The 12,590-nt window shown below is 48.2% G+C and overlaps 2 protein-coding genes across 2 annotated transcripts in view; both read left to right on the top strand.

Annotated features, from left to right (window-relative positions):
* LOC148510563 (stomatin-like) overlaps window positions 1-3,747 on the top strand; it is a 37,106-nt gene extending 33,359 nt beyond the window's left edge. The window contains exon 7 of the mRNA XM_088442726.1: window positions 3,512-3,747. Coding sequence (XP_088298852.1) covers window positions 3,512-3,700 — 189 coding nt within the window. The 3' untranslated portion in view covers window positions 3,701-3,747. The remainder of the gene's footprint in view (window positions 1-3,511) is intronic.
* Window positions 3,748-9,811: 6,064 nt separating this feature from the next.
* The window catches only part of LIPI (lipase I), a 47,968-nt gene continuing 45,189 nt past the window's right edge, over window positions 9,812-12,590 (top strand). Inside the window, exon 1 of the mRNA XM_088442749.1 lies at window positions 9,812-9,957. Coding sequence (XP_088298875.1) covers window positions 9,891-9,957 — 67 coding nt within the window. The 5' untranslated portion in view covers window positions 9,812-9,890. The remainder of the gene's footprint in view (window positions 9,958-12,590) is intronic.

Raw genomic sequence — 12,590 nt, 5'->3', positions numbered from 1 at the left:
CCGCCGACACAGAAGGGCCTCCAGTGTCAGCGTTTCCAGGCTGCTGGGTCAAAAGCGGTGTCAGTGCACCCACCACAGACACCAGCAGTCCGGCTATGGCACCAGCATCCAGCAACGGAGCACTCCCTGGTGCCGCAGGCCCTGCAGGCATAGCAGACGCCTGAGCAGCTGCCACCCCCGCAGGCCTGGAGGAGCTGGCAACTGCAGACATGGGGGACCCCATGTCTGCATCATTATGAACAGAAGGCAGCAGAAGAGGGGGCGGATTAACCTGCCTGTCACTATGCAGGCGTTGGCTCTGCCCCCTTCGTCTCCGCCCCCCGCCTGTAGGAATATTGGCATGCGTGCAAGCCGGCGCCATGACAGGCATCCGGCCTGCACGCTTATGTGGCCGCTTCCGCCGCCCTTCCCCCCGGACTTCAGCCGGCTCACTCTGAGCGGCCATTGGGGGAGAAGGGCCGGGCGGTGTAACTGCCCGCTGCTGGCCGCGTGAACGGCCGGAGCGCGCACCCGCTACACGCGCGGGCGCTGTATTATGCCCGGCCGCCGATCCCCGCCTGCCCTGGTCCCCAGTTGCACTAGTACTGGCGACCAGCGGGGAACCAGGGGCAGGCGGAGGCAGCAACTGCGGCGTTTCGCTGGACCGCCACGGCCGTGTGCACGGGACCGCAGCGTTGCCAGAGAAGGGGGCCGCTGTACCTGACCCTCCCGAACGCCGGGAGGGCAGGACCTGAGGGGGATAAAGCGCGCCGGGCCCGACACCGTCTGACAGACGGGCGGGTACCGAGCGCGAGCGCTGGGGGCGGCTCATAGTGCTAATGCACGGCAAGGGATAGAGCAAAGAAAGAGAAAGAAAAGTTAGATAAGAAAAAAGAGTGTAGATATAGGGAAAGTATGGAGAAGAGAGTAGGGAAAGATATAAAGTAGGGAAAAAGAAAGTAGGGATGTACAAATGATTATCCCAACAGACAGATCTGCTAATAAGGAACTGTACTTTCCTGGTCGCAGATCAATTCAAAAGAGGCAGATTTAACCACAGTAGATTCTCTACACCCTCTCACTAACTCCGCCCCTAACCTAACGTCCTATCGCATCTGCCTATAACTGTAAACAAACATTTTTAACTTTATTAACCCCCTCTATCCCTGACTAGAAGTTTATGTGCCGTCGGCTCTATTCCTAACCTCCGTTATATTTTAGTATCACCTAAAGTTACTACAGGGCAATTGGAGTAGAATTCGTAAAATTCTACTCCAAGCCTTATTAACACTTATTTTTAGTAATCAGATCGCATTTCCCATAACTGTAATGGGAAATGTGTTCTGGCGAAAGTTACTAAAAATAAATTGTGAAAAAATACAGCAGAAAGCCCTGTGATAATAACGCCACCTGGAGGTGGCGTTATCCAGTGTCTCCCCCGGTTACCGGACTCCTGCTCTGCTCTAACGGGCAGAGCAGAGCCCGGAGCCGGCCCCAGTGATCAGCTATGTGGTCTAACTAGACCACACGCTGATCTCTGCTAAAAAAAAAATAAAGAAGAAAAAAATAGTTAAAAACTAACCTGAGACCAGGTACCAGTGATCGGGGCTCCGGGTGATGTCCTCCCTCTGGACCGCTGGTCTCCCAGCCTGCACTGGGACCTGGTCGTCACCTGACCGAGTTCCAGTGCAGTATGGGATGTCAGCTGACCAGAGCCATGGAGGACATCACCGGAGCACCGATGACTGCAGGTAAGTGTAATTAAGGGAGTGGAGGATGCGGGGGGCGGGGCTTAGCGACGGTCGGTCGGTGCATGCGTCGGTACTTGTCACGGTGTTTTTTGCGAAAATACCGCGATAAGTGTGCAGAGGGGATTCGCAGGGACAGAGCTTTATCGCAAGCTCTGTCCCTGCAAGGTATTTGTAGTAAATCCCTGTGATATTCCCTGAATTAGCAATGCGTAATTTCACACTACAATCTGCATTACAAATGCGGATTGTAGTAAATAGAGCCCTAGGGGATATATTTTACTAAAAATCGAGAATGGCCGAGTTTAGTTTTTTTTTATTTAGATTTGCTTTGCCGAATATCAGGTGATTTTCCTGTTTTTCATCTCGCAAATTTACTATGAAGTAAGTTTAGCTGAAAGTGAGTTGGCCGATGGTGAAGCAGATTGAGGTATCTCCCCCGAGTTGCAAGTGAAGATGAGATTACTCACCCGAGATTGCAGTATTTTCTCTTACAAATCTCTCCCGAGCTAGCAGCCTGCACATACTGTATCAGTGAGATATGTGCTGGCTGCTTGTGTGTTAAGACCTGTATAAAATGGGTTAATTATTATTAAAAAGAATGACTTAGGGTCCCCCCCTAAAGCTTACCCAGCCCCGGACTAGCCAGCCAGTCCTGGTACCTAAAATTACGGGGAACAAAATGAGTAGGGCTCCACTGTAATTTAGGTACCAGCACCAGGCTGCACCAGTCCTGGTTTAAATTATAGGGGGAAAAAAATTGCATAGGAGTCTCCCTATAATTAAAATCAGCACCGGACCCTTTCTAGCGGGGAGCTGATTCCACAGCCATGGGAGCCCTTTCACTGGGCCCCCCAGCCACAGCATCAGTCCTGACCACTAGTCAGCCCAGGCCAGGGATCCCTGGGGAGTTGGGGACCCCCCCAATAAAGGGGTCCCCCTCTCCAGGACACCCCTGGCCTAGGCTGATAGCCCGGGGCTATCCCCGCCACCCTAGGGCGGTGGGTGGCGGGTTGATAGTGTATGTAGTGTGCTAAAAATAGAATTAACAACATTGTCTTTACAGTGGAACTACAGGTCCCAGCAAGCCTACCCCGCATGTTGGTACTTGGAGAACCACAAGTACCAGCATGCGGGGCATTAAGGGCCCACTGGTACCTGTTGTTCACCTGTAAAGAAATGTGTAAAAAAAACCACACAACACACACACCGTGAAAGTACAGTTTTATTTCATACATACACATCAGAGCATCAACTGTATTCATTCTACAAAATTTGCTACCCAAAGATGTGCAGCAGATAAAGTGGTCTGAAGCTGTAGTCAGAGGATTAATAGCAACACAGATTATTTTATTTTAACAACTCTGGTGAGTCTGTGTGCCACCTACTGTACTCGCCTACTCTCCCAGAATGTCCAGGAGACTCCTGAATCTCGGCAGATCTCCTGAACTCTGGGAAGAGCAGGCAAGTCTCCCGAAATCCACTGCAACCGACCACTGACCACCCACTTCACGGTTTTGTATACCAGGAAGGTGTGGGGGGTTATCATGATGCAATCATAGACCACTCCCCCAAATTGTCACCTGGTAGCCCCTTAACTTAGACCCTCCTGGAGACCCCTGCCGAGAAGTGGGCAAGTACGGTTGACCAGCTTTTAGGTGGGAGGGACCAGACCAATATCTAGCCAATCTGAGCGTCTAATAAGGTTACTGAGAAACTGGTGCCAAGAGACTGTTGTTAAGCACATTCCTATATAAACTATGTTTAACTTGTGTTCCATGCAGGTGATTGCCGCAGAGGGGGAGATGAACGCCTCTCGGGCCTTGAAAGAAGCAGCGGTTATCATGTCTGAATCTCCGGCCGCCCTCCAGCTCCGCTACCTGCAGACCCTCTCTCACATCTCTGCAGAGAAGAATTCCACTGTTATATTTCCCATACCTGTGGAGTTCCTTTCACTGTTATCTCCCAAATAGGCCAGACCAATAACAAGATACAATAGGGTTGTGCTCATACATACACATCACACCTACTTGTCGTGTCATTCCTTACTCATGTTATTACAACATGAACTGTGACATGGAGAGAATAAATCTATATATGATCTATACACCGTAACTGTGTTTTTTCTCATCTCTGGCGTCTGAAGATAGCATGATCGCTGTGACAAAATCTGTACTACAAGTAATCCTACAGTAGCTGGACTAATGTTCCAGCATTAGTTGTATAGAATACTGCCACCCAGTGACCAAAAAGCCATGAAATTAAATACTTGTTTTCTAATAATAAGCAATGACTATTTTAAAAAATAATAAGTTCTTCGTGTATTCAGTGTGTATTTGTATTGCCAATACCAGGTTTCCTTAACTATTCTAAAATATCATGTATTCAGTATTTTGTTCTGTGGCAAAATGGTGAAATAATTACAGCCAGGGGGATTTACCCAGCAGGTTGTTGTAGAAGTGTAAGGGGTATATTTCCTAAAGTGAGAGTATTTAGAAGTGGAGATGTTGCCCATAGCAACCAATTAGATTCTATGTAACATCTAACTAGCACCTTCTAGAAGATAATAGCTAGAATCTGATTGGTTGCTATGGGCAACACCTCCACTTCTAAAAACTCATTTTAGTAAGTATACCCCTAAGAATCCCATCTCTGCAGTTCAGGAGCTTTTCAACGCAACTGCTCAGACAGCGAGTTTCCCTTCTGTACCTGTCCCTCCCTGTACATGGTGTTACTGTATTAGTGCTATGTACTTATGCCATGGGTAGCTGCTGTGTTTGGTACTATTGGTGTTTATTTATTTTTACTTGTACCACATGTTCTGTGCTGTGTACGCTTTGTGGTGCCTAATAAATAAGAGGTGATAATAATAATCTGTTACTCTGGGCTTATGGGCTTTCTTCTTTTAAGCATTGTATCAGATGGAATTGATGCCTCCCCCCTCTGAATGTATCTTGGAAAATATTCTCCAACATCAAATTCAAGTTCAGCACCAGCGCATGTACACACCATGACACTATACCACTACTCTATGTAACACTCGGATCTATGGGCCTGATTCAGCAAGGATCGCGACTGTGATCACGCACGCAATCGGCCGATTGTTGCGTTCTGTGCATGCGTATACATCGCAGTGCGTGTGTGCGAACACTCCAGTGTGCCTAAGAAGACCCATCGCAGGAAGTGCATTTTGTGGGTGGTGACGGGGGTGGGGTGGTGGAACGACGCAGGCGTGCCAGTGCGTTTGAACGCCATTACTGGGGCATGCATAAATTATCCACTGTGATGTCATACGCAGCCTGAGTACTCACTGAGTGCAATGAGGTTAGCAATTGCTGAGTAAGGTTAGAGCTTGTGTAAGTGTGCGTGAGGCTCCGATTGTACTCGATGTTACCGATGGTTTCGCAGTCTTACTAAGCATTACAGTTATGTGTAAGGTAAGGTGGGCGTCCTTATGTAGTGATGCGACGGCATAGCGATCGCAATGGATTAGCATATCATCGCAGTGAGACTGCGTATGTAATCGATCCCTAGTGAATCAGGCCCTGTATTACAATCCTATATTTTAAAGCAGGGGTGGGGAACCTTTTTTCTGCTGAGGGCCATTTTGATATATATATAACAGTATCTGTGGGCCTGGTGCAGGCCACGCCCCCTCCATGTGATGTCACACAGGGACGGGCCACAATCGCCGGTGATTACAGCAATGCCCGGAGTATCCTGAGGATGTTCCTGGGAGCTGTAAGTGCAGCGGTGTGACCATCTGAAGCGCACTAAGGATGCTCCAGGCAGCACTGCTGCATATATTCTGGCTGCAGGGTACCATTATAGGCACCCTGCTATCCAGATGAGGCTAGCAGAAAAAAGCTCAGAGGGCCAGACCAAATTATTCCGGGGGCCTTATACGGCCCCTGGGCCTGAGGTTCCCCATCCCTGTTTTAAAGGCAGATTTAATTTAGCACGAGGATACCAGATGTGTGACTGAACACATTGCAAGTAATTAAGGGCCTGATTCTAAGTTGGACGCTGCAATGTCCGTGTGTGTGGCTCTTGCCGGTCTTGCATCTGCAACTTTACGCTAATGCCACTACAAAGCTCTTCCCTGGTGTACAGCCATGCGTCTGAGTGTGCAAGGACTGAGACGCCCACTGTCAGCGTCTATAGACGGTCCATTACCGTCTGTCTGTAGTCACACTATTGAAACTCGCACTAGCCCTATGCTAGGTGCAGTTTATCCACCTGAGTATGGACTTCTATGTGAGCGGTTTCAGCGTCTCTGTACGCGGAATCAGTATGAATGAGGGCCGGCGGTTCAAATTTCCGACGCCAGAAGACCGGCAAGAGTGAAGGTCGCTACAGGGGAATTAAGGTAAGTAAAACTAACCCTACTCCCCCTCTAACCCTAACCCTCCCTTAGGGGTTCCTAACCCTAACCTCCCCCCTAGTGCCTGACCCCTACCTAAGTGCCTAAACCTAACCCCCCCCTTTCCCACAGCCTAAACCTAAGTCTCCCGGGGGGGGTGCCTAACCCTAACCTCCCCCCGGGGTTGCCTAACCCCAACCCCCCCTTACCCTAGCCTAACCCTCCTGGGGGATGCCTAACCCTAAGTCCCCCCCAGGAGCCCCTAACCTAAAACATGGCTGTCCGCGCCCGCCGCCCAGCTTACCTTCATTCATAATGCCGGGCATCGGGCTCCCAGCTTAGGGATAAAGATAGGTGTCGGGATTTCGACACCTATCATTAGACCCCTGCCGGGATTTGACAGTCGAGAAGCCAGTGGTCGGCATTTCGACCATCGGCTTCCTGACTACATCCCCTGTATGCAACCGCTTTCAGCAACATTTCCTTATATTTCCCTTACCGGATAACCTGGGTTATTCATGTTCTCCCCAGCACTCCTCTGTACTGGTCTCGGTGTGTGTTTATACAACTTGTAATACATGTCACTGTGGAAATATGTGGTCCCACTAGGCTCCACCCCTCTATGATAGATGCGGGTCTCTGAAGCAGTGGGGTCCACCGGGGATCTCATCGGCTCCCAACTGGGCCAGTCTGCCCTGGAGTTATATACGGTAGAGATGTGTACGGCTCCTCACTACAGCCCACTGCCCAGCCAACACAGGGATTGTTTGCCCTGTGGTCCAGGCAGCTCCCCAGTGTAGAAATCTCTGGCAGCCAGAAGCCCAGGCAGGTCTGACCCTAATCAGCTTCGTCAGCCTCCTGGCTCCGCTTCCTTTCCACCATTGCAGGATCTCCGTTTGCCGCCAAAACAACTTCTTTTATCCCCTCTGGAGCGCGGTTTCCTGCCAAACACTGCTCCTCCTCACGTCTCCAGCTGCTGAGTGACTCCCAGATGGAGCAGCAGGGCCTCCAGTATCCAGACAAAGACCATCTTGGAGAAGCCCGTACTGGAAATCGCCAATTGTCCATTCGTGTATAGCTCTTGTGGTCCCCTGAGCAATACATGCCAGGGGAACCGAGGGGCTACATGGGGCTGGCTCGCTTGCATGCACAGACCTGGTTTCCAGTTTCTAACTCATGCACAATCGGCGGCTAATTGCAAGATGCGTCTACATTTTCTTTTGTGTCCAACTCAGAATCAGACACATAATGAGGCAGATGTGGGAGAAAAGCAAATAAAAAATGAGTAGCTTTGCTCCTGGACAAACCATGTTGGAGTGCAAGGGGTGCAAATACATCTATTTATTTTCAAACGTTATTTTTATACTGCAATGTAGAGGTCAGCTAGGGACACCCCCTCCAAACTCTACATTTCTCCGCATATTTTAAATCTGCTTCACCTGCAGTGCAACATGATTTTGCCATGTTGCAAATGTGTTCCTTTTTAGCTTTACTATGAATCTGCACCAACATCTGTGAGTGTCATATATAATGAGCCTGAGGAAGAGTGACCACTACGCCAGTTTGAGTAACATATCTTGCATTAAAATGCTCTGTGCATGCCCAGAAGTGGACTCCTGCATATTCAACTATGTGACTGGAGAGGGGAGACAAAAGAGGGTTAGAATTTACCATAAGCCTACTACAGTAAGGATACAGATCGGCACAGAACATACTTGCCTACATTAAAAATCTCTTTGAAAAGTTACAGGTGGCTAGTGATGGGGGCGGGGCTGGGCTATTTGCATAATTAGACCACACCCCATCACAGCAAAATGCCTCTAATCACACTTATAGGCATTGTGGCGGTGCCAAAATGAAACAATTTGCAACACTAGGCCCCATCCGCGACCTCTCCACGGACTATGATTACAGGTATTATTGTCCCCATCCCAGGGTCGGCTCGAGGCACGTTTGATTAGTGCGGTCGAACAGGGGCGCTACCCCATAGAGGGCGCACCCCTCCCAACCATTCCGGGTTTCAGCGGGACAGTCCCGTTTTTTGGGCACTGCCCTGCTGTTCCACCCGCAGGGCAAAGTGACCCGCAGGCGGTCAGGGGGTTGGGCACCTCCACAGCCACAGCTGTGCTGCGGTACAGGCCCTGGAGAAGAGGAATACTGTGCAGGAAGAGGGCAGCCCGTGTAATGACGTAGGCACTCCCCCAAATACCGCCATTTAGGGGGCATGGTCTATGGTAATTAGGGCATGCCCGCATTTCTCGGTCAAGGCACGGATAACGGGCGCCTGACTCCCGTTATGCACAGGGCGCGTCCTGCCCCATCCTGCCATGCTTACCTTCTCCCCTGGAAGGTGTGGGAGGTTCCTGATTTTTTTGGGCAGTCCCCCACACCCCCGGAAGAGTGGTCGGATCTCCCGCCCTCCTCCTAGTGAAGTTGGCAGGATGGGGAGATAATCGCGGTCCGTACGGAGCGGACGAGACTAAAATGATGCTATGGGGCTGGGTCTAATGACGCAAAAGCCCGGCCTTGCCCCCTAAATTAGTCAGCAGCATCTCCTCTCCCGGCCTCTCCCGGAGAGGAGATTTAAAAAATAGGCAAGTATGAATCCTGCCTACTGGGAAGTGGGCTGGATTCGGGGGGAGTACCCGAGCTACTGGGAGCCCGGAGGACTACTGTACCTGAAATTTTTGAGTCTCCCGCAGGCTTTGGGACAGTAGGTAAGTACAGAAACACATTTATGTCTTATTATTCTTTTATAATAAATCACTTGTGGACAGTTTGCTAAGAAGGGTGTCTACAGTAATCACTGCACGTGGTGGACCTACAAATTACTGACGTCAATAAAATCTCATTGATCTATTTGCTGTCAGTGTCCAATCAATTTTGTCTACACAGTGTAGAAGTGTATGTGGATGTATATACTGTATTGCCTAAACCTGGCACTACCTCTGATGCCTCCGACTCATTATTTGTGTTTAAATACACTATTTTTTTATATGTGACCTTTTAGAGCTTACTGTTCACACTTATCTACTGGAGAAAAAAATTAATTTCGGCAAGTACAATCATTTCTGCGCCCGTCTATACATGATCGCCACATGCAGCTCCAGTCTGACATTTATCTACAGTGTGTGGTTGTGAGACGGCTAACGAAAATTTCTTCAAGTTTTTTTCTAAACTTCCCACCATGTAGACTCAGGGCGTGACCCCTTGTGCTGGAACTTTTTCCTATTCCTTGAAATAGCTACAAAACATTGTTGGACGTGTTATGTTTTTAAATCAATGTCCAGTAAATTATGAGTCATTTCCTAAAGAAGTTGCTAATCTGGCTAGAATTACTACTACAAAAAGTTTTTTTTTCATTTTGGATGAAGAACTTTTTGGTTCTGGATGGCAAAAACTATAGTGGCACAGTTAGTGCATAATGTTATACTTTGATCCCCTGATCATCGCTTACACCCTGGTGCATTGTTTGCATTCTTCTTTGACTCCTGAGGAGTGTGCCATAATTGCATATGAAACCCCAGGGAGAAAAATGTAAAGTGGAAATACTGGTTATGCAGTTTACTGGCTGAACAGTAACTGAGCGAGTCCAGTAAGTTTATAGTTAATTGGAAAAAAAATGAAACCAGATGTCTAGAAGCTGCCTATCCCTAGTAGGGAGGAGACCCAGTGGCCAGGAGAAAGGTGTCACTAGAACTTCCTGGCTGTCTCTCAGTGAGGCAGGAGAACACGGAGGATAACCAGCCCTAGTGTGGGTACCATCTATTTCATGAACTCTGACAGCATAATCTGCACCTATGCAGCTGAAGTTGTGCCTGGTCCTATACTGGATTCTATTATGTCTGATGTACTCGGTGAAACCTGGTAAGTTAATCTAACCATGTTACTCTTTACTTTAACTGTTCTACTGTGAATTTTTAAACTAAAAAGTTGTTTGTGCTTCTGTTTCGTCATGTTCATTTTTTTTTAATTTACAGTTTTCGTTTTAGACTGAGTGTGGCGTTGTCATGTAGTGTGAATGGTGGACTTTGCTCTACCTGTTATCGATACTGAGAATTATTACCATGTTGGTTAATAACTCACTAACAGTGTGTGCCACATATTCTGTAGACTGTGACGTAGCGGAATAATTGTACAGAATAATGTCTTTCCCAAGAGTGGCCGAGCTCCAAGTCACGAACATTACAAATGCAGTGATTTCTCTTTTTTTATAAAAGTGGAGATCATTGAATTTGGTGCGTTATGGCTGGCAGGGTCTCCAACATCTGTAAATTTACTAACCTTAAAAAAAATATATATAAAGTAAAGATGAGAAAAATATGCCAGCATGCCTTTCAACCTGTTTAAGCATGGCCAAATAGCGACACTGTGGCAGGGCATGCTGGGATGTGTAGTTTTACAACAGTTGGGGCGGCCGCTTATTGCCCACCCCTAAGTTGTTGTCCACCCCTAAGTGCTGCTTCCATAGACAATTATACCTGCTTATTATGCTAGACTCTGCTATTCTGCATCTTTACTGTGCAAACTGGGCCTGATTCAGACCCGTTCGCTATATGCGTGCGCTCACAAGCGGCCCGATGTTCTGCGTACTCGCATGCGCACACTTCGTTCTGCGAGTGCGCGAATTACTCACTTCGATCGCATACTGCTCGCTCGCCCTGCAAAGACAGCCCAGTGTAATGAGTGACAGGAGAGGCCGTTTGTGGGTGGTAACAGGGGCAGGACACTAATAATGGGGGGTTGAGGATGCGAACGCAGGCGTGCCCGAGTGTTTCAACGCCGTTTTAGAGGCGTGCATAATTAACAGGCAGCATCATAGTACATGTCACTTGCCTTTTTTTTACACTGATTTCCTCGCAATGCTTGCGGTAGGGTAAAGCTCAAGCACTGCGTTCACATCCAATGGTGCTCGATGTAGCAATGTTTTAATACACTTCCTGGAGATGACGTGGTGCTGGTGGGCGGCTCTGCCTGTGAGCTTGGGCGTACGCATACACAAAGTGGCCGCTCGCTAAGACATGGTGGGTGTGCTTATGCCTTGGCGAGCGATCACTTCCCGTGGCGTCACTTTGACAAATTTGCATACGCATCCAGCGAATGTACGCAGATAGCGAATGGGTCTGAATCAGGCCCTAAGACCAAACCACATGGGGTTCAACATCTAAGTAGGTTACAGCTACTTTCTCTGATCTCCTCAGTGTTGCTTCCTTTACACCTGCTTATATCAACAGCGTCCCTCCAAGCAATGCCCCCTATACTAAGTATACCAGACGTGCTCCTATAAGAGGATTTATTCAGGAGCTGCACAGTAACTGGGTTGCTGGCTCCCTGTACCATCAATAGAAACAGGGGAGGTGTATATAAAATCACACATGCCAACTTTACAATGTACCACTGTGAGAGAGTCTCCAGAGGCGAGATGCAACCAATCACTGCTAGAGACATATATGTATGGTAATTTGATGTTAGCGCACATTTCTGATGGTTTGATATCTCCGCATGTGCAGATCTCATTCTGCGACATCGCTCGCAGTGCCCTGGGTGCCGGAGCTTGATGGACAGGCTGCAGCAGTTTGGGGGTGACGCGGAGGGCAGCGATGGGGAGCGTTTTACAAAATGGGGAAGTAATCCCTGCTTTTCAGTAGGTGTGCAGAGGTCAGGGTCTGCGTCTTCCAATGCAGATATACCGATCTCTGCAGTGTGATTACAGCGGACATCCTAACTCCTAAGTAACCTGTGGGTCACTCAGATGTCCAATGGCCACGCAGGTGTATCCGGACACAGCATTGGGTCAGAGAAGCTGTCAGTGGGTGTCTTATTACTTAAGACGCCTCCTGTGTTTTGCATGTTGTAGCCCTGCCAGGGGTCTGTGGGACATACCAGCACAGTAGGTACAGTATAACCCTTTATGGCTGAGCAGAGGTCAAACATGTCTGCTCCTCTTTGGAGTACTTATATCCCCTGCATGTAAATAACCAGTAGTGACGACCTGCTACCACAGCTGTCTCTGGACCAATTTTGGGTAGCCCTACATCAGCCAATCAGGGCCTTCGGAGCTCCGCTCCCAATTTGTGTCAACCCATCCATTAGATTGTAAGCTCTAGCGAGCAGGCTGCCCCTATATACTGTGTTCCGGAACCCCTATGATGTCATATGCAAAAAAGATAATAATAATAATATAGCAGTACAGTTTTGGGAGGGTGACCTTTGTGAGAGCTTATAACTGCTAGAGTGGAGAAACAGTCAGGACACTAGATGTATATTTACTAAAGTAAGAGTTTTTAGAAGTGGAGATGTTGCCCATAGCAACCAATCAGATTCTACTTAACATATAACTAGCACTCTAGAACATAATAGCTAGAATCTGATTGGCTGCTATGAGCAACATTTCCACTTCTAAGAACTCTCACTTTAGTAAATTTACCCTTCTATGTAAACTCTTGCACACATATTATATTTATGATGTCATTGTCATTGGTTGCAAATAGTTGTTTTTT

The sequence above is a fragment of the Taudactylus pleione genome, unplaced genomic scaffold (genome assembly GCF_031769625.1).
Source record: "Taudactylus pleione unplaced genomic scaffold, aTauple2 ptg000316l, whole genome shotgun sequence".
In the NCBI taxonomy this organism is placed as follows: domain Eukaryota; kingdom Metazoa; phylum Chordata; class Amphibia; order Anura; family Myobatrachidae; genus Taudactylus; species Taudactylus pleione.
This window is presented reverse-complemented; position numbering and strand designations above follow the sequence as displayed.